This window comes from Dendronephthya gigantea, unplaced genomic scaffold, assembly GCF_004324835.1.
Source record: "Dendronephthya gigantea isolate DGI-Jeju-01 unplaced genomic scaffold, DenGig_1.0 000053F, whole genome shotgun sequence".
Taxonomy (NCBI): Eukaryota; Metazoa; Cnidaria; class Anthozoa; order Malacalcyonacea; family Nephtheidae; genus Dendronephthya; species Dendronephthya gigantea.
This window is the reverse complement of record NW_021163063.1, coordinates 864,064-884,939: the sequence shown is the minus strand read 5'-3', so window position 1 is coordinate 884,939 and position 20,876 is coordinate 864,064. Positions and strand designations below refer to the sequence as shown.

Below are 20,876 nucleotides of genomic sequence, written 5' to 3'. Positions count from 1 at the left end.
TCGTTCTGGAAACACATTGAAACTTCCTCTGTCCTAGCATGTCATATATTTAGTGAACAACAAGACTAGAAAACTATTTGGACTAAATTGTAATAGTTTCTATATTCAGTGTTTGTGTGTATGAGAAACGACTATTTAGCCTTCGTTATTTCAAATGTAGTTAATTTTAAGGTTATAGTAAAAATATAAAAACTAAAAAAATAATAAATATATCTATGGCTATGCCTAAGGACCCATTAAATAATTTGTTTCTCTGTGCAGGAAACCGGATTGGCGAAATTTTGCCAACACGATATTCAAGGTATCGAAAGAAACAACTCAAATGTGCAGTTGCATAAGCTATAAGATTATCATATTGTGTAGTTTGTAGTTTGATATTAAAGTGGGTTTTTTGTTCTGCATTTCCCCGTTAAATTATCTGCTGGAGAAAGACCACCTCTATTCCTTGCAATCCTAAGTTATCCTGCGTTGTTCATACGAGAATGGAAGTCGCCTAATCTTTCCGCAAACACTCTGTAACTCCCTCGTTTGCCAATGGTCCAATAAACACATTGCTCACACACTACTTCGAAACGTCACACACACGACTGCATCGTATATTCGACCCTCTAATCGGTTACCTAGCAACCACAACAACACATGACGTAACACGCTCTAACCTGACGATGGTTTCCCATGCTTTCCGATGCTTTCCGATGCTTTCCGATGCTTTCCGACGAGTCTCCGCTCATACCAGTAGGCTTTGTGCGCGGGCAAAATCGATCAGCGTAGATTCGCCAGGAAGCGATGAACCTGATGTTAGAAAAAAAATGCAAACATAACTAAAGTTTTTCAATAGAATTACGGGGTTCAAATGGCCGTGGTCGGTTGGGTGAGTCTCAAAGGTAGATTACCTTTTAAAAAATAGTCGTTGCATCTTCTTGGGAGCCTTGTGTGTGTCATTGCAAGCTAAACAGTCATATTAAAATAGGTTTTAAAAAATACATGTACAAGGTTTAAGTAAAGTCAGCTGTAAAACTTTTAAAAGGTTTCGCACCTTAAAACAGCTTTGCGAAAAGAAGTTTCTCAAATCTTCTCCTTGCAGATGTTCTAAAAACCTTCTTAAAGGCACGAGGTGACTGAATGGGCCTGTCCTAAAAGCGTGAAATGAGACAAGTTATATTAAGGTATTGTATTGTATAGTATGGTATATGGTATAGTATGGTATGGTATATGGTATAGTATGGTATGGTATATGGCATATGGTATGGTCTAGTATATGGTATGGTATGGTATGATATATGGCATGGCATGGCATGGTACGGTACGGTATGGTATGTTATGGTACATGGTATATGGTATGGTATATGGTATGGTATGGCATGATATATGGTATGGCATGGCATGGCATGGCATGGTACGGTATATGGTATGGTACGGTATATGGTATGGTATAGTATATGGTATGGTATGGTATGGTATGGTATGGTATGGTATGGTATGGTATGGTATGGTATGGTATGGTATGGTATGGTATGGTATGGTATGGTATGGTATGGTATGGTATGGTATGGTATGGTATGGTATGGTAGGTATGGTATGGTATGGTATGGTATGGTATGGTATGGTATGGTATGGTATGGTATGGTATGGTATGGTATGGTATAGTATGGTATGGTATGGTATGGTATGGTATGGTATGGTATGGTATGGTATGTACCCTTTCAGGCAGTGCCATGCCATACCATCTTCAAACAGAAGACTCTAGTCTGTGAAAAGATTCTTACCATTTCGTCAAGAAATCTTCAACAATGTGATGGATACGATCCGGCTTTGGCAGTGAATAATCCTTTCCCATGGCTGAGGAATACAACAAAAGAGATCATGCAAAATGTTAGGATAGAAACCCCATAAAAGCACAGGGCTGAATAATTTGCCTCATTTTTCCTCTGACATACCTTTGACAGGTTGGCGGTAAAAGTACAAAACTGGATGGAGGAAATTAGAGATGTGGGCACGTGAAGGATCCAATGTTGCCCGATCCTCGTGAAATGTATCGCGTCTAAAGTGGAGACACGAGAAGTTATGAACAAATTTCAAATTTTTAAAACAACAAAGTGTATTGCCACAAAATACTTGGCGAACACTGGCGAGAAATATCGTGTCTAAAAACACTAAATGATTTGCAAAATGCATGCGAATATGTTACAAATAACTGTGAAGAGTCCCTGGGTCGATATTTCGTGAATTACTTAGTATATTTCAGGAATTTCAGCCGACACATGATGCTTAACCACATTGACCAAATACAAATTGCTTACCCAGCCCCTGAAAACGATTTTCCATACTCCATATTCACCACAATTGTGGGACCGCTGGGCAAACCTGAATAACCTAAGATGAAGAGAAAGTTGTTAAAAACGAAAATCACTTCAAACTGGGGGGATTTCGTTATATCACATTTGTTCCTACAATCACACTTTTCACTGATTGATGACACCGACATCACCGACATCTCAGGGTGGTATCTTTACGGAAACTTACGTTCAAATTTGTCCAGCAACTTTAAAGGAAATTCTTCAATATATATGGCCTGGTCTTCGCTTACTAGATGAGATAAAAACAGTGAAAGAGTGTTTCATGAACCTCGAGAAAAACGGAACATCTTATGAGGATCTAAAATCAAACGTAATTCAACGCGAATGCGAAGATAATTAAACGCGCTTGGCGACACTTCGAATACGCGATAACTTTCTAAAAATATTAAATCTTACCGTAGATGACGACATCCACCAAAATACCAAACATTTGATAAATCCCCTGTGAGAAATGAGAAAGTACAAGTTGATAACTTTGGATTTTCTGGCAAAACTTGCCAACTAAAATAATTTCAACTTAGTATCAAATGTGGTATAACAACTGCCTGAAATAGACAAAACACTTCTCGACGTTTCGACCTGAGGGCCTTCGTCAGGAGAGTTAGTATGACTAAGGCTCTCAGGTCGAAACGTCGGGAAGTGTTTTGTCTATTTAGGCAGTTGTTATGCCACATTTAATGCTAAGTTGTTTGAAGACGCTGCCGGCCACGCTGCTCTCTGTTTATATCAAAATAATTTCACTCACGAATTGTTCAAGTATATGTTCGGGTAAATAATAAAAACTCAGCAAAAATGAAGATTCCCTCGCTGACAGACATGTGTTAACACAAACATAACTGGCAGTGCTCTTTCAATGACACATGAAAGGGGTGAATTTTCTCGGGACCCAGGCTTGAGAGGCCCCCAAAACGATGAAGACGAACATGATACAATGCACAAAAGAAAGTCAACTGAAATGCGCTCATGGGGAACGGGTCCTCTCTCTGAAAGGCTTTGGGAAAATCGTCTGGTATTAGACAGAGTAAATAAAGGGAGTGATTTTGGATGCAGAAACAACTGCTTAACGAGTTAAACAAACATGACGAGAAAATTTGCGCTCAAACGCTCATGAGATTTAGATAAAAACTCCACATAAAATCAAGTAAACTTGCAGAATATTTAACATCTAAGATATATCAAATAAGACATATTTCATGCTCACATACCGAGGCTTCGTTAACTCGTTTCGTGATATAATTCAAGATCTGACTTTGTGGGATGATGTGGTGTTTCCATTTCACTCCGTGATTTCTCCATTCCAAGATCCGATGAAGTGATCGCGCTAAAGACAAAAAACACGGTTGGAATGTCAACACAGTACCCGTGTCTGCTTAATCTAGCATCACTTCAATACCTGTGTAGCGATAACCATGGATGAATCCTCCAGCAGACTTCTTCCAGTCCAAAGAGTGCGCGGTTGCTCCCCCTAATAAAAGATTTAGTTAAATTTCTTTGTTACTGAAAAACACTGCTTATCCAAGACTTTTTCCACACGAAGCTGTCATAATTCTCGCTATGTAAGGCCAGCCAAGGCCAGCCTCGTACGAACCCAGGTGCTTCAGTAGAAAAACATAACGTTGCATTCAGGCTTTATACAGAGGTCAGCTGAAAAAAGTAAGCGCGCGGGGGTGCTTGGGGTGGTTTTGACAAAGGAAGCTAACCCGCTAAACAAAACCACCCAAGCACCCCCGCCTTTTTTCATATGACCTCTATATATGGGCTGAATGCAACATTATGTTTTTGTACCAAAGCGCCTAGGTACGAGGCTGAGGTAATGCCCGTTTCCACGGTACCTGAACAGGTTAAATTTTGTAGGCAATGAAAGGCAGTGAAGATTTTCATAGAAAATAACTCACAACTTGCAATAAAGCTGGTATTTCTGCATGCATAAACTCACCAAACCACAATCTTGGAACGTTGTCACTTTGATAATCAGGAGTTATGAGAGGATATTTGCTTTTCTTTCCTTCGCATTTGTTTGGCATGACCGTGTCGTTGAATATCGAGAAATCAAACTGAAATTCATCATAAATAATAACATTGACATCTTAGAACAAAGCATGGAACATCTTCTCTGAATGATTTCACCGAAAAACTTACCCGGAAACCGAGACATCTCAGAATTTTATCATACGGCTCGCGTAGGGAATAGTTGTCAGCTGAAAAGACACAAGGATCGTTTCTAAATGTCGTTACATTCGCTAGCAAGCTTCTTCTGAGAAATTACCTTTGATTGACCTTTTGCATTATACGAACTACTTTCTGATCTATGCAAGGAAATCCAAACAAAAATGCGGGAAATATAGCCCTGCAAAGTTTACAAATTTGTATACTTTTTTACTACAAACGGAATTTACTTTTTTACTACATTCAGGCCAAAAATGGTAACAATTTCCGCTCTTTTCAGCTGTGGTGATTTAATTGCATTTCCTTGCATAGATCAAAAAGTAGTCTACAATGCAAAAGGGCAATTGGAAAGATTACAGAAGAGTTTAAGGCATACTCGTGTCGTGGACAAACAAAACAAGGATGAGAGGTTAAAGAAAGCTCATTCAGAGAGTTCACCACCTCTCATTAAACTCTCGTTATTTTTAAGTCAAACGAGAAGAACTCCACCAGGAAAGTTCAAAAACATTCATAAAGTTTGATCTTGAAAGATTTGACACAAGGGTATAATCGACTCTGACGGAAAACGGGAATGATAAATATTTCTTAAGGAATATGAAATCACTTACGTGCAACGCCAGTCTTGTTTAAAATCTTTCCTTTTGTGTCATAGAAGTCCACGTAAAGTCTCCCGTTGTGTTTCACTATACTTATTTGCGAGAAGGACTTTTCTACATGAACGAAGAACGATGCATGCAAACTGATGTGAATCAGAAAAGAATTGAAGGCATTCAAATGAACAAGCACAAACAATACCTAGGTAACCGTCCAAAGATTTCAACTGGTAATTGTCCAAAATACGATTATTGACAGCTCTGAATAAGTCAAATAAAAGAGCAAAGTAAATATATACGTTGGGTAATGTGTGGTATGTATGGACAGGGATGCCGTCTGGGAGTGGCGTGTTGCATGGTTCGCTCTAGGATTGCAGATGATTCTATGGTAATACTTGGATAGGCGTGGTCTCGTATGTAATGGTGTGGTATGACATAGCATAGCATGGTATAGTATGGATGGTCCGCATGGTATAGTATAGATGGGTTACGGTATGGTATATTACGATCTGGTATGCTCAGGATAGGTGTGGCCTCGTATGGTATGGTATGGTATGGTATAGTATGGTATGGTATGGTATGGTATGGTATAATATCGTATGGTCTGGTCTGGCATGGTGTAACATGACATGGAAAATGCGCACTGTCGGTATTGAGAAAATACCAATAATATCGTCTTAAGAAATAACAGCCACCCACATACCTAACATCGCCAACGTAGTGAGTTGACCAGGCCAGTCGAACTCTTGATCTAGGTAAAAAATACGAAACTTAATCGATCAGATGGAATAATCAAGGCCAGGTTGAAATGACCCCGCTGGGTGATATCATTCGTCAGTGGAAAAGCACTTCTGGTTGATGGTTTAATCAGATCGTCCTCATGCTTACCTGCCCATAACATGAACGACATTCGTCGATTCCATGATAAAATCTGCAGTTTCGAATGCCGCATTTCCTATGAAACAAATACACAGGAGGGAATCAACTAAGACGAATAAGTGGCCGAGCATGCCGGTTTCAAGCGAGCACCAGCCGTGGCGCTGACCTGCTCTAGTACAGGCTCAACCCGGTGGTGGGAATCACCAGCCTACCCGCATCTGCCACCAGCCTTAACTTCAGTCACAGTGATCAGGCATGCAGGCAAATAAGCCTACGTCATATCGGGCTCGAGGATATTATAAAACACTACAGACCAACCTCCTCCCAGGATTAACACAGTTTGGCCCTCGTAATCTTCTCGATCCAGGGACATCTCGCCATAACTCTGTGAGGAATGAATAATTGGGAATAAAGACGACATCATAAAGGGAAATAGATGGTACGAAAAAACGATCCATGAAAATACGGAGGAAAGATTCAAAAGAAAATAATTACAAATGCTGACTACCTGTGTATGTTCGATGCCTTTGAAATCTGGGATATTCTCAATTGGGATCCCAGTGCTATATGAAAGCAAAGAAAGAACAATTTTGAATAAAAAAATAATGGTTTCCCATCAAGGATCAACCATTTAAGATCTGTTGGGATAAGGAAAATATGACCGTGCAAAAGTTCACAAACTTAGTATATAGTAACTGAAAAGTTGCATACTTTCTGCACAAAAATAATCGCAATAGTTATACAAAATTTGAGAACTCTACAGGCCAATGTTCCACGTTTCACAACACTTAACAACTTATTTGTCAAGTCATTTTAGGTGCTTTTTCTATCCGCAGTATGTAATTTCATTTTCCTTGACTCTATCAAAATTTAGTCGACTATCCAATGGCGAGGGATATGACGGATCCTCAGGTGATGCCTCATTTCTAATCCATATTTAACCCTTCCTTGAAGTAGTACACTGTCTATATATTCAGCTTTACTTAACCATTCTTCCTCACCTGACTATCAGGTCGTCACACGTATAAACAAAACCGTTCTGATCTTGAAGTATAAACGAATTATTCGCGACTTGTTTTGATACGCTTTTGACTTCGGTGTTGTAAGAAATCTTGAGATTTAACTTTGTGGCAAAATCGTTCAGGTATTGAACCTGGAATGAACACAAAAAAAGTGAATATTTTGACTGAAATTTCAAAGGTACGGTTTACGGTTTTGCATAGGCTGTGATACAAGGCCTGGGTATTTCGTGTGTTTTACCCACCAAAACGTCAGCTTTTGGAAACAGCATTTTACTGTATCTTGTCATACGAAGGGATTCGTCATCACTTAGCAGCGAGTTCCAATCATGCCTCATGTTGAATTCTTTATTTGTTTTACCTTAACGAAGAAAATATGACACATATAGGTGTCAGTCACATCGACTGCCACAGCAGAAACAGCAACAAAAACAACAACAACAACATCAAAAACAAAATCAGCAGCAGACATTATCCAAATAAAAAGATCACAACCTGTGTGCCTCTTGTTTATCGAAATCAAGCCACGATGACGAGGGTAGAACTTGTAGAATGAACCTATACAACACAGACTTGTATTAGTGAAGCTGTTTATCAGTTCATTGAAGGCGAAATATTTAATTTACTATGCCCGACATATTTGTGCGAAGAACGAAAGGTTTGAGTCAAGTTGAAGCTGTATTAGTCCTAAATCACCTAAAATTTTCGTTAAAACCTCAAGTTCATGGGAAATATTTGCGTATTTAGTCGATTGAACTGTTTCAACTGAAATTGTTACAGCTTACACGATCGAGCAAGATCAGCAAACTCAAATTTGTCGAGAGTCAGTTATAAAATTATACAGTGCACGAATACAAGAGTCAGTAGGCAAGCAGGAGAGTTTTATCAACCTGACGTAGGGCCAGTTAACGAAAGAAAACTTTTTACCCAGCTAAGATGATCGCGCGGAATGTTGATAAAAAATCTAGGCAGGCGGATTCTTATAGTAATTGGCAGGAGAGACTGTACCGGTCAAACGAGGAAAAATATTTCAAGAAATATTCAAAACATGCATTTTGCCGGTCATAAAAATGTGCATTTAACGCATTGGCCTTGTAACTCGTGGGAGCGTCATACAATTATTTTCCCAGCTTGTAATGAGCATCAACACACAGGTCTATTTAGGACCAAAATACTCAACGCTATGGAAAGCCCTCAGAGGAAGCCCCCGTGTTGAAAATTACATGGATTGGTGACCTCATTTAGAAAACGACAGCGACGTTGTGCAATGTTTTGCGTCCAACGGTGCAAATTCTTTTTATATCGCGCAAGTTGTTTTTCCTCTCGTTTTTTGTGTGACTATAAATACACGTAGATTGGTCTAAATTTAGGCGGTGTTTGCTTGCTATGACCTGCGACTTTCGTAAGGGCATTTCGAAATCTAACAATCCTCGCCTGAACAAAGGTGAGAATTGATGAAGAAGCCTGATTTTCAGGAGCATTTATTCAAGCTTTATATATAAGTTTTGCTGTTTCTTTTCTGAGGGTTTTCGTGCTGAATCAACAACTCCGTACAACAATACATTCAATGTTCTAGCCTGCTCTTCGAAGACAAAAGCATTTAAGATAATGCATCAGCCCCATTAGTTTTAAGTGTCTCAGATGAATCCAGAAAGTTAACCCTTAATTATCAGTGTGAAGGTTAAACACTGCATGCATACAGCAAGTATTATCATATGTAGAACGGTATGGAACAGTCCGAAAATAGTTACAAGCGATATAATGTGTGTCTAGAACATACTTAATGGTATTTTGATATTTTTAAATAGTTGTTCATGCAGTTAGTAACTGCGCAAACAGGAAGTGTTATTCAATAATAAATATGTATATACAAATTAAGAAAATAAACTAAGTCTATTTATAAATTGCTGAATGGATGCATCTACTATAGTAAACCTCAGTATTAATTTTGTCTAAAAAGCGTACTCCTTGAGGTAATAGATTCATCATCTGGCATAATCGATCAGTGTTACTACAGGAGGAAAACTAAACTAAACTAATAATTTATACTGAATAACTGCTCTATCAGTTCAAAACTGTTCTTCCTAGAGGTCCAGTAAGGATCGTCTCTTATTGATCCAGTGTTACTACAGGAGGAAACCTAAACTAACCTAACTTTATTTATACTGGATAACTCTATCAGTTCTAAACTGTTCTTCTTAGAGGTCCAGTAAGGATAATCTCTTATTGATCCAGTGTACTACCGTGAGGAAACCTAAACTAAACTAACTTTATTTATACTGGATCTATCAGTTCGAAACTGTTTTTCAAACGGATCCAGAAAGAAACCAACTATATTTATCTGCAGATGCCACAGTTTGCTAGAGAGTTGAGTGTTTATTTATCGTTTAAAAAGGAAAAGGGACCACCGGAGCCTACTTAGTCTCGCTGTACACATTTCTAAAGAATTCCCAATCTTTTTGTTTGCGGTTTCCGTACAATTCCTTATAAGTTAAAGGAATTTCGCTGTTTTGACATGGGGTTATACATATGGCCTTCCAGGGACATCTTATAAAGTTGCTAACACATTGTAATAGTTCGTTAAATGTTACAAAAACATCAACATTAAAAAAATGCAACAGTTTCTCCTTAAATTACTGACATATTTTCTAGTTTAGCGACATATATCTTTAAGGATATACCTCAAATGTGAGGTCCTGTGGTTCTGCAAGACTAGATGTATCTCTATTTAAGAGTAACTTTCCTGTAAGATCGAGCAATACACTGCAAGGCTAACGCGCTTGAATATATCAAGTAGCCTAAATTGTAGCTTGCATATACAGTAGAACCAGTTTAAGGAATCTTTCTAAGACTAAGTACATTTTCGCTGTAAAACAATCGGTTCTTCACTGTACTAGCGCTTACTTAGCTTATATTTTCGTTTATATAGTTGTTCTAATGATGGATGACGATTATAACTGCAATTTTTTTTAAAACTGAAAACTATGATTTTACTGAATCCATCTGAGCGTCTGAATAATTTTAATTTGAAGAGATATAGTAATGAATTTATGGTAGACCCGATATTGTGAAGAACATGTAGATCATATCGGACAGAGTTCAACAATCATTGATCAATCAAGTTGGTTCTGTAAGATTTACTTACCCGCTTCAGAATTGCGTTCAAAAACAATGTAATCCCGATTCGATCTTTTCAAAAAGTATGCAATTTGCAGCCCTGAAATGGACAATTTGGAAAATTAGAACAAACTCAAAAAGTGTGTTAAAAACTGCTAGTATTGTTAATATCAGAAAACATTTAATCATGATCTAGTTGAGAAAATGTATTCCCTATTTCTAGATCGTAATTCTGAACAGTGCATGGAATATAAACTTTTGAAATTATTTCAAAATTTCATCACGACATCAGGCATGCAAGAATTTCCCCGATCTAACTAGCTACAAAATTTGTGACATGAAATGTTCTCTAAAACGTTCCTTTTTCAGTTCGTAAACAAACTTCGCTGACCAAACCACCTACCTCCCGGACCAGCGCCTACAACACAATATTCATGGTGGGTTTTAATTTCTCTACAAAACGTCGTGAACAGACTAAGCAAGAACACAATGACGCCAAAACTGGACTCAAACTTTGCAGCCATATTTCCCAAGGACAGCCTCGCTCGGCAATGACTCGTCCGCAAGCACACAGAGGAATATAAATAGTTCATGCAACATTGGCAGTAACTTAAACGAAACATTAATGGATGGGCCGAATTAGCATAACAAATACAAACGAAAGAATAGAAGTTATCATTTTGCCAAATAGATCAACACAAAAAGATGCTATCAACTTCTATTGGCGATAGTTTTTGGGAACAGAGCTGGAAAAAGTACCGCTTTTGAAATACGCTTTCTCCGGGCAAAATTGCAACAATTCTTGCTAGAAATTTGGGGGAATTTTACAGCAGCTGTGGTCAATTGGGGGAAGGATACAATAGCCCGACATGTGTCCCGCCAACGCTATTTATTCGAGTTGTCTATTTTGACAGTTTTATATGAAGCTGTGAACGACAAATCACTTTAGGTAGACTCGATTTGTATAGTCGAACAATATATAGCCCAATGATTCTGTTTACTTTGGAAATTGCTACAGCACAACTCGCTACGGCGACAAGGTCATAAAAACGAGGCTTTTCATGTCTTCAGGTGTGTTTTTCCATTGAGGGTATGAGCGCTGAAGCTCTTACAGAGATACACAACCCATCACATCGGCGTGGACTAGAATTACATGTTTTTTAATTCATGCACACAACGCTTATAATCATACTCACGAGGGTTTAAAAAAGATACGAAAATTCTAGTCTTTTAACCGGTTCCCGGTTGTGCCTCACACAAAGAAAAAACAAACAATTTTTCATTCAGGAAAATACTACAGTTTAATAAGACAGTTAAATCAGAAAGATTTACTCTTGCATTCCATTTGAATAAAATGATAAATTTCAATCCAGCAAATAGTGTTTTAATCGTGTTAGAAAATCCCAAATCTAATTAAGAGTATTTATCCAGTACGAATACAGTCAGTTCAAGTTGGGTAACTGATACAAAGCTATCCAGCATAAATAAGGTTAGTTTAGTTTAGGTTCCTCCTGTAGTAACGCTGGATCAATAAGAGATGATCCTTACTGGACCTCTAGGAAGAACAGTTTGGAACTGATAGAGCTATCCAGTATAAATAAAGTTAGTTTAGTTTAGGTTTCCTCCTGTAGTAACACTGCATCAATAAGAGATGATCCTTACTGGACTCTAGGAAGAACAGTTTAGAACTGATAGAGCTATCCAGTATAAATAAAGTTAGTTTAGTTTAGGTTTCCTCCTGTAGTAACACTGGATCAATGATCTTACTGGACTTCTAGGAAGAAACGTTCTGGACGTAAAGCCTATACGAATTTGATGTTTTCTTTCCGCAGTTTAATAACAACAACATGGAACATTAAGGGACGATTTTTAAACAGTACCACAGAGCAAAATAGTTAAGAACCGATAAATCGATGAAGATTTCACAGCATGCAAATAAAAATAGCTCACTCAACAGCTGCGAACCTGTTGGCCTACAATTGATCATCGCGGCATTGGCACTGGGACATCGCAAAGCTTTCACTCGAATTCGCCCCAATCTCTCAGCGTGCCCGGGGTACGCGCGCATTCACGTCAAACCGAGCTTCAAGGCAGTTCAGCGTAAACACAAGATCCTCCAACCCAGAATCGCGTCGTAAAGAAATGCCGAATTGAATGACTAGCCATAGGCAACGGGGATGTTTGAAATAAGTTCAGGTGTTTTTGGCACAGTAGGAAAAACGGAGGAATGTTTTTGTCAGCGTGGAAAAATACGTATTAAAAAAATAGCTTCAACTTGCAGTGGGGATTGTTCGCTAGACAAAACATGCAAAATTTTCTTTGAAAAAAAAGTTAAATGTTTCTCTGCAAGTGGAAATCCAGCTTAGGAAAACACTTTGATAAGGGGATAAGTAAATAAACAGCAGAATATTGACCAACGATCTATCAGAATTTCATATCTTCCTATCAGTAGCTATTATAAATCTATTCTGATACTAAACAAAGTCACTCCACAACTAATCTGTACAATTTATATTCATAAATACTTTACAAAATTTTTCGTCTAAAAATCACTTTTTGGCTGCAGCCTCGTACCCAGGCGCTTTATCTATCGACAAACATGACAAAAAATGCATCCAGTGAAAATATAGAGATCAGTGGTACCACCCCAAGCATCCCTGCGTGCTCGCCATTCACAGGCACTGATCTCTATGTAGAATCTGAATGCAACCGGGTACGAGACTGCAGTTGCGCATTTTTAAACGAATTTGCAATTTAATTTGTGATATTTCTAGCTGTCACCCACACTTGCTCTCACCTAAGACTCAAATAGTACCGTGGTCCCCACGGGCTCTGGTTACATCCTCCAGAGATCGAGTATTGGTCCGCGAAACGTTGGACAAACGTTGAACTGTTGAATTACTCCTTTGGTGAAGTTGCATGAGTTTGTCGTATTTTTGCCTGAGTTCTGAGTACGCCTGGGGAAAGAGGTAAAAAGAGGTCAAATATAGACGGTTACAAGGGGAGGGGGTAAAAACTGGTCAATAATATAGATTTATTCCAATATAAACAGGGTACAGGGTGCTAGCGTTTTCAAACAACTTTTTGCATTAAATTCATTAAATGTGGAGTATAACAACTGCCTAAAAACTCTCCAGACGTTTCAACCTAAGCCAAAGGCAAAGGGCATTCGTCAGGAGAGTTCAAATCTCAAACTTCCAGGTTTCAACTCTTAAAATAAATTAAATTTGATTGGTTCGGAAGAGGCTTCTAGTAAATTTCGTTGCGAAATGTTGTAGAAGGACGAGCGATGCTCGATAAATTCACAAAAGACAACTACGAGGGCGGTCAAGGCTTGACGCCGCCGGCGTTAAACCTCGTGGTTGTCTTGAAATTCGAGATTATGAACCTTTCTGAAAAGTATAAAGTGAATCTACAATCGTTAAACGGGCTTCAAAGTCGACCTCAGTCTCAGTTGCTAAAACAATCGGTAAGCCTAAGTTGATAATCATAAAGTTAACATACCTTTGAGCATTCTTCCGTTGTTTTAAATCCAGAATGAACGGCAGAGTCTGTGCCCTTTAAATGCGAAGTTTCTTTCGCATTTACCGCGATCGTTTTTTGCTCTAAAGGCACCAACAATCCAGCGCTTCTAAACAACTTACGACGAAGCTTTTCGTAGCCTTGCATGGTCAGTTCTTCATGATAAAAACTTCGCTTAATCTCGTCCCATTCGTCTTGCTGTTCCCGAGACAACGCCGGGTAAACTATACGAGACAATAGAACTATTGTTTGAAATCATTAAAGCTTCATCAATTTTGACAGAACAATTCGGTGCACATACAAAACGTATTCAATTGAAACAAAGCAGTGTAATTTTCAAGATAATCCACCTTGCTCTCAAACAACAAAAGAGTTTACAATTTAGTGCATAAAGCCAAGTTTTTAAGCAAAATCAATTGAATAGGAAATTTAAGCATTTAAAAGCCACAAAAACTTTAGGAATTGTTCATGCATGTAGTGTATGTATCAAAGGAAGGTTTAATCTAAAATTCCTACTGACAATTATTGTTCTTTTAGAACAATATAAATTTTAGAATTATATTTGAAGATTTTAACAGTTTTATCGGCAGCTAAACTGACAATGGCGAGCTCACAACCGATTACAACGAGTTTCATTGTTTTTTTTATTACAGTAACTCAAAACAAGACCGAAATGTTATAAAACGCTTTTATTATTTATATTCGCCGTTGGTTTACGCGCCTGATTTTATTTCGACATTTCAGCAGCTAGAATACGGTTACAAAGCTTCGCAAAATTCAAACTTTTGTTTTGCAAAAAAGCAGATATTTATGAATATAATGTGTGGTTGTCTTTATTTGTATACATCCTGTTATATTTATGCTGTTTAAATTTCTTGGGAGGCAAAATTTCCATCCTTCTGTTAGAATTTGAATGAATGCCTTTTATAATGAGAAGTCTGTAATAAGCCTAAATTTCTTATTTTTTTCAGGTCTTATACAAAACAATTATAAACAGTTCAGATCTCATATGAAAACATTACCTAGGAAAGCATCAATTGGACAAGCCAGTGGGGTTTGAAATTTAACTTCATATTGACATGTTCTGGGTTCTTTAACACTCAACAGCTTGTCTTTTTCAGCACATTTTAAAAATACCTGTAAAAATATCAGTTAATTTCCATTGAATACACTGTCACTAATGCTGCATGGTCAAGCTGTTTGAGTTTTGCTGCTATCAATCAGTGAAGGCAATGGTTCTTGCCATTGGATTTAGGGCATAGAAGCAGCAAAGAATGGTTGAGTAAGAAACTCAAAGTGCCAACATTTTTAATCCATACTGTTAAATAATCAGCTATGGTAATTAACATACTTTTGATTGTGATAGTGCAAAGACTCAGGTGTATTAGTATATGTCAAATGTATATTGTATATGTGATGTTGCTACTCTGAGTCACAAACCAGGCAAGCTGAAAAATTAGCTTGACCACAGTGGGAATCGAATCCGCGACCTTTGGTTTGCTAATTTTTCAGCTTGCCCGGTTGGTGACTCAGAGAAGCAACATCACAATATTCATTTGACATACTTTTGATTGTCGTCGAAGACCACCAGGACATTGATCACCCTCAGTCATCACCATTGCCTCAAATGTGTTTTCCACAATTGACCATTCCTTCCAAATTCTATAAGAATATGGTGTGATATTCAAGACGAAACTATCAAACACAGACTGTGATGAAAGTCAACATTGCAAGACATCAACATAATACAAGAAGGTTTATTGAATGACTCTGCAAAACTAGCAAACCAAGACATACAAGAGTCATGAGATCATGACTACCATGAAAAGATTTGAGTCATGCTTACCCAAGAATCCCTTTGAATGCATTCCATCTCCATGTTTGTTCATGCTGTGTGATGTTGGCAAAGGGGCAAAGTTGATATAAATATCTATATGCAAGAATGAAAATTTGTTATAGAGAAAATTGAATTGCCAGCCATTAAGTGGAAGAACAATTTCACAGAAACTTCTGGGCTACATTAGCTCAAGTAGGGCAAATTTGAGAAGAATGCCAGACATTCCTTAGTTAATACAGTTCTGAATATGCAACCTATCAAACCTACTACAAATTAATAATATCACTTGTCTTGTATGCGAGCACCGACATTACTGATACGAGTAACATACACATCTGCTTACGAGTCATCTGTTAGAGAGAAGCACTTTCCATATAACCTCCGTAAATGCTTTGGTCCTGTTGGTAAAACAAATTCATCATTATCAAGAATGGTTGGGTGTATAGTTGGCTGACAAACCATTGTATTAATAGCGCATCAATTGAAGTGAATATTGTGATGTTGCTACTCTGAGCCACCAACCAGGTGGAAAACGAAACTACAATCTTTGGTTTGCTAGTTGCAATGCTCTTCCAACTGAGCTACTAGGTCAAGACGGTTCAAGTAATTGATGTTTCGAAATTAAATCTAGTCCCTCTTATATCTATGCGTCTTAAAACTGAGGTGTATTTATGAAATGAATATTGTGATGATTCATGATTCTACTCTGAGTCACCAACCAGGTACATAAGCTGAAAGTCACAATGGTCAAGCAAATTTTTTAACTTACTTGGCCGGTGGTGACTCAGTGTAGCCTCATCACAATATTTACTTCAAAACCATTATGTTTCCAATATATGATAGACTAGTGCAAATGTCAATAAATGGCACAACCATAGATCAAATAACTTAATCATCCTCTAAATTGACTTTTCATTTGCGTGTCCAGCTTTCTCTCAGCCCTAGTAAATTTTCTTTCAAGCATTCCGTATTAGTGATACTTTAGTGATACGTGGGTTGTAATACTGTAAACTGTGGGTGTATTTACTGAAATTTGCTGCTTTTATGAACGGCGGTGTACCCAACAAATATTTTATCTGAAGTAGTATCTCACCTGAAAACCCATATGGTTCTCTAAATGGTCTAAGAGCATACTATAAAAGAAAATAATTGGTAATGAATATCAGGTTTATACTCATTGATAAAGTTAAAAGCCATTATTCAATAACTTTCAACATACTGCAGCCTTCATCATATTATGGCTTCTTGCTTGCTGCGATTGTCTAAATAAAAAAATGACTTCAGCATGATTTCATTGATTTGATGTGCCGCAAAACTGCCCAAAACAAGACATTTTGTCATGGAATTTTATGAATTTGCAATGAAACTTCTGACATCATTCTATGTACAGCAAAGAATACTTACAATCCACCGTAGTTTGCTGGTTCTTGGACTATTTTGACCGGCTTTTTTGCAGGCATTGCAGGATGAACGCCGCTCCAAGCTACAAGAAGCAAATGGGAAATTTTCAACCTCATCGCATCCTGATAATTCGTAATGAACAAGTACAGCGAAATAATAAGAATACCATAAAAATACCTGTGCAAAAAGACAAGAATAACAGAGGCCAATTCATTCTTTACTTGGAAGAGATCGCACAAAACAAATGAAATCTACATCTACAAAACATCCATCTACAAAGTTTGAAGTTGGAACCAAGAAACGTGCCCGTTGACATATTAGGCAGCGGTTCTTCCTGTAAGCCTCGTGATTGGCTTGCTTATTATTATATTCTAATTATCAATTAGAATGAATAGAATGTCATCTTATTTTGTAACTTTCTGTCAGTATTCGAAACATTTTGGTCCGAAAGTCTGCGATCGGTTAGAAACAAGGGTCGAAAATTAATTTCAGGATCAAACCAAACTCACACGTACTAATTTATGAGTCAAATAAATGTAGTTTCAAATTGTCTAAGTTTATTATTGCGACGTATGATGAAATTGTTGTTGTTTACATCAAAATTAAGATCATTTCTCAAATTCCTGCGAATTAAAACTTCTTTCACGCGGTTATAATCCTATTATTTCAACCTCCAACCCAGTCATGCCGACTTAGCTCAGTTGGGAGAGCGTTAGACTGAAGATCTAAAGGTCCCTGGTTCAAATCCGGAGAACTCGCATGAGTTCTGAACATTCCCGGGAGTCGGCAAATGGCACATTTTTTTTCCTTTTAGATCCTTAATTTCCTTTCTTCCACCACCAAACACAAATACTGCAAAATACATTCAATTTACAGCAACAAAACCGAAGAAAAATATTTCCAAAATATTGTTTTCATCCAATAAAATGTTTCAGAACTTTAAAGGTTGAAGAGTCACCTTAAGATTTTCGTACCCAGGGACGTAAAAGGTACTCGGACTCGGCCAAAAAACATGGCGGATAAAACGACTAAACGTAAAGCGTTTGATATCCCCATTTTGGATGATTTAGACGAAGTGGTTCAAATTACACCAGTTTTTACACGTAGAACTAAAACGAGGAGACCAGAGGAATGCAAAACAAGTGTTTCCGAGCCAGAAACATCTAAAACAACTCAGAGATTGACGGCTAAATCAGATGGTGAAAACGCGCTAATCCCCGCTCCTCGGAGACGCGAAATCGAAACGGAAAAAGCTCCAGTTACGAGGGTGGAGACAACCCAGAGCGAGACCGATGTCACCGAGGCATCGGTGAGTGAAGAATCTGGAAAAACTGTTGGAAGGAATTTCCTAGAAACGTTTGCGTTTATTGAAGACACAAAATATTACGAGGCGCCACCAAGCAAACCATCCACTTCAAAATTCTCTGAAAGAGCGTAAGTCCAAGAGTGATCCATGAGTTACATCCCACTTTTCAAATGGTGGAGAATAGAGATCAGAATTGGAACGACTTTGAAAGTCCTGATATGAAATAAATATTTACTTGTTTTCCAGCGGTTCCATGCAAGAGCAGGAGGCTAAAAAGCCAGCTAATTCATCAAAATCAAATGCAGTTATTGTTAATCAAAGACAGGTAATACACAGTTTCTCCTGCGGATAGTTGTCCGAAAAAACCACCCATTTGCGAGTTAAAGAGTTCTCCCGCGTTCTAGAGGAGATCGCCGTATTGAACAGTAATGTTCTACCGTGATATATCAAGTTTTACCTCACAAAGACGTCTTGAAAACTAATCTCATAACTTGAGACTAACACCAGTTATTTGCAGAAAGGCAACCCGGTCCTGAAATTCTTTCGAAATGTACCCTGGGAATATGGTGATGTCATACCGGATTACGTCATGGGGCAGAGAATTTGCGCCCTTTTTCTAAGGTGAGAGTAGTGCATGATCGTCTCTCTTGACACCGTGAAGCCTGAAGGACTGTTCAGGCCTGAAGCACTGTCCAATTTTGTTAGACCGGCCAATTCACGTCTGATACATTAAATTCATAGAATTTATGAATTTGATATTTCACTATCTAACCAAACCGTCATCCCTGATGAAGAATATTATAAGTGACTAGTGTTGTGTATTTTATAAAAATACTCAGTGATTCTTGAAAAACTTCATTTTCTAAATTAAAGTAGAAGCTTTTCGTACGTTTCGATTCTCAGAACTGGTCCAGAACTACGTTACGGATGCGTTTATCTTTCAGTATTCGTTATCATAACTTCAACCCTGAATACATTCACGAGAGATTAAAACAGCTCGGGAAACGATACGACGTGCGGATTTTGCTTGTCCAAGTCGATATTGTAAGTGAAAATGAAAGTTAAATGACCTTGTTTACCGGCACGTAGTTTAAATATTGCAGTGATGCATTGGCGCACTTTAAAACAAATTGTATTGCAACAACTTGGCGCAATTACAGAAAGTCAGAATTGATTGGCAATCTTGACTTAATTGTCATTGTCATTTTTTTTCGCTTAGAAAGACCCACATAAAACGTTAAAAGAGCTTACAAAGATAGCCATTCTGGCGGACTGCACTCTGATTCTTGCTTGGAGGTGTGTACTACCGTAGAAAATATTTTCAAACCAGGGACCGGTTGTTCGAAAGGCGTTTAGCTTTATAAACGGTGGATAAGCCAAAGTTTAAAAATACTCTCATAGATCTTGTGAATGACTGAACCTGCATCTTGTGCAATTAATATGTACTTCCATTAAACCATTTAAACCATTTACATGGAAATATTTCAGCTCAGTTGTTCAATAAATAGATAGATAATTTTGTTTTCCATTTTTAACTTTATATCCACCGTTTAAGCTAAGTATTAGTGGTGTTTTTTAAAGTCTTCTAACCAAGTATGCATTCCGAATGTGCACCTAGCCTAACCCTCGTTCATTGAAATAGTTTGTTTTGCATAATTTCTATTCAATATAGCGCTGAAGAGGCTGCTCGATATATTGAAATATACAAGATCTATGAAAACAAGCCACCTGATGCACTCCAGGGTCAAACGAATACGGACTACCTTTCAAAAGTAAGGGTTTCCTTACGCGTGATTATCAACTGCATAAAACTATCAATGTCCATACCTACAATCACAAGTCATTAAAAATCATCTGATGGTAGGCAGACCCCATTGTAGTAGCAAGGTATATGTGTAGCCAATTAGGGATCACTGGGACATACGAGTATGATCCTGTCTTTTTTCCACAGCTTACTGATTGCTTGACTACAGTGAAGTCTGTCAATAAAACTGACACAGTGACCTTGCTATCTGCATTTGAGGTAAGCTTAGATACTAAAATCCTACGCACTTCCTGTCTCAGAAAGACCCTGAATAAATAAGTGTAAATGTATTTTAGTCCTTAGAAAATATCATCTCGGCTTCACAAGATGACATTGCATTGTGTCCTGGATTTGGACCACAAAAGGTAGGCACTGTTGCCCCACATTTACATATATTCCTTTTTTACACTTACTACAACAGTGTGGGGTGTTTGAAACCAGGTAAAGAACAGGTTTTAGCATTATATCTGTTTTAGCAAAATGGTTATAATATCACTAGCAAACAGCAATTATAGTGTTTAGTTTGATGGTAAGAGTACATCCATTATGATCGGCTGGTTTAAGATATTTGTTGAGATTTTAATAACAATATGACTGGTTAGCCTGTTCAAAACTGCTAACCTTTAAAGCAATTCCTTATACCTTTTTGTAGGCAAAAAGATTACATGAAGCATTTCACCAACCATTCCTTATAAACAAAAAGAAAGTTGAGAAAACTTGTGATAAAAAAGCAAAATCATGACACAGTCCACGAAAGCTGAACTTCCTGGATTATGATAGCATTCCTAGCAAATGTATACCATATCATTATACCATAATAAGTCTTGGAACCTTTACTTCATAGTCATAATTACTATAAAAATAATTCATTGCAT

The 20,876-nt window shown here is 37.7% G+C and overlaps 3 protein-coding genes and 1 non-coding gene across 4 annotated transcripts; 2 read left to right on the top strand and 2 right to left on the bottom strand.

Annotated features, from left to right (window-relative positions):
• Positions 1–214: 214 nt before the first annotated feature.
• On the bottom strand, positions 215–10,777 carry LOC114529096 (FAD-dependent oxidoreductase domain-containing protein 2-like). Its single transcript, XM_028550842.1, has 23 exons — positions 10,535–10,777; positions 10,160–10,231; positions 7,510–7,572; positions 7,260–7,375; positions 6,997–7,148; positions 6,504–6,558; positions 6,314–6,380; positions 6,005–6,071; positions 5,820–5,867; positions 5,319–5,377; positions 5,132–5,233; positions 4,497–4,555; positions 4,294–4,411; positions 3,751–3,822; positions 3,563–3,678; positions 2,754–2,799; positions 2,524–2,586; positions 2,301–2,373; positions 1,938–2,041; positions 1,767–1,839; positions 1,037–1,133; positions 894–948; positions 215–792 (listed from the first exon to the last, which is right to left on the bottom strand). Exons 1-23 carry the CDS (start codon positions 10,752–10,754, stop codon positions 728–730), a joined length of 1,962 nt encoding a protein of 653 aa, XP_028406643.1. The 5' UTR covers positions 10,755–10,777; the 3' UTR covers positions 215–727.
• A 1,842-nt stretch (positions 10,778–12,619) lies between these two features.
• Positions 12,620–17,222, bottom strand: LOC114529105 (N-acetylglucosamine-1-phosphotransferase subunit gamma-like). Its single transcript, XM_028550852.1, has 10 exons — positions 17,069–17,222; positions 16,895–16,973; positions 16,710–16,752; positions 16,584–16,623; positions 15,834–15,888; positions 15,500–15,583; positions 15,219–15,315; positions 14,676–14,790; positions 13,636–13,877; positions 12,620–13,088 (listed from the first exon to the last, which is right to left on the bottom strand). Exons 1-10 carry the CDS (start codon positions 17,103–17,105, stop codon positions 12,936–12,938), a joined length of 945 nt encoding a protein of 314 aa, XP_028406653.1. The 5' UTR covers positions 17,106–17,222; the 3' UTR covers positions 12,620–12,935.
• Positions 17,223–17,575: 353 nt separating this feature from the next.
• LOC114529100 (DNA excision repair protein ERCC-1-like) lies at positions 17,576–20,870 on the top strand. The gene is made up of 9 exons (XM_028550846.1): positions 17,576–18,325; positions 18,444–18,522; positions 18,715–18,818; positions 19,142–19,241; positions 19,417–19,493; positions 19,870–19,969; positions 20,149–20,220; positions 20,298–20,366; positions 20,654–20,870. The coding sequence occupies exons 1-9, from the start codon at positions 17,904–17,906 to the stop codon at positions 20,741–20,743; spliced, it is 1,113 nt and encodes a 370-aa protein (XP_028406647.1). The 5' UTR covers positions 17,576–17,903; the 3' UTR covers positions 20,744–20,870.
• Trnaf-gaa lies at positions 17,578–17,651 on the top strand. The gene has a single exon. It is a non-coding gene; the product is annotated as a tRNA-Phe (tRNA).
• Positions 20,871–20,876: the final 6 nt, after the last annotated feature.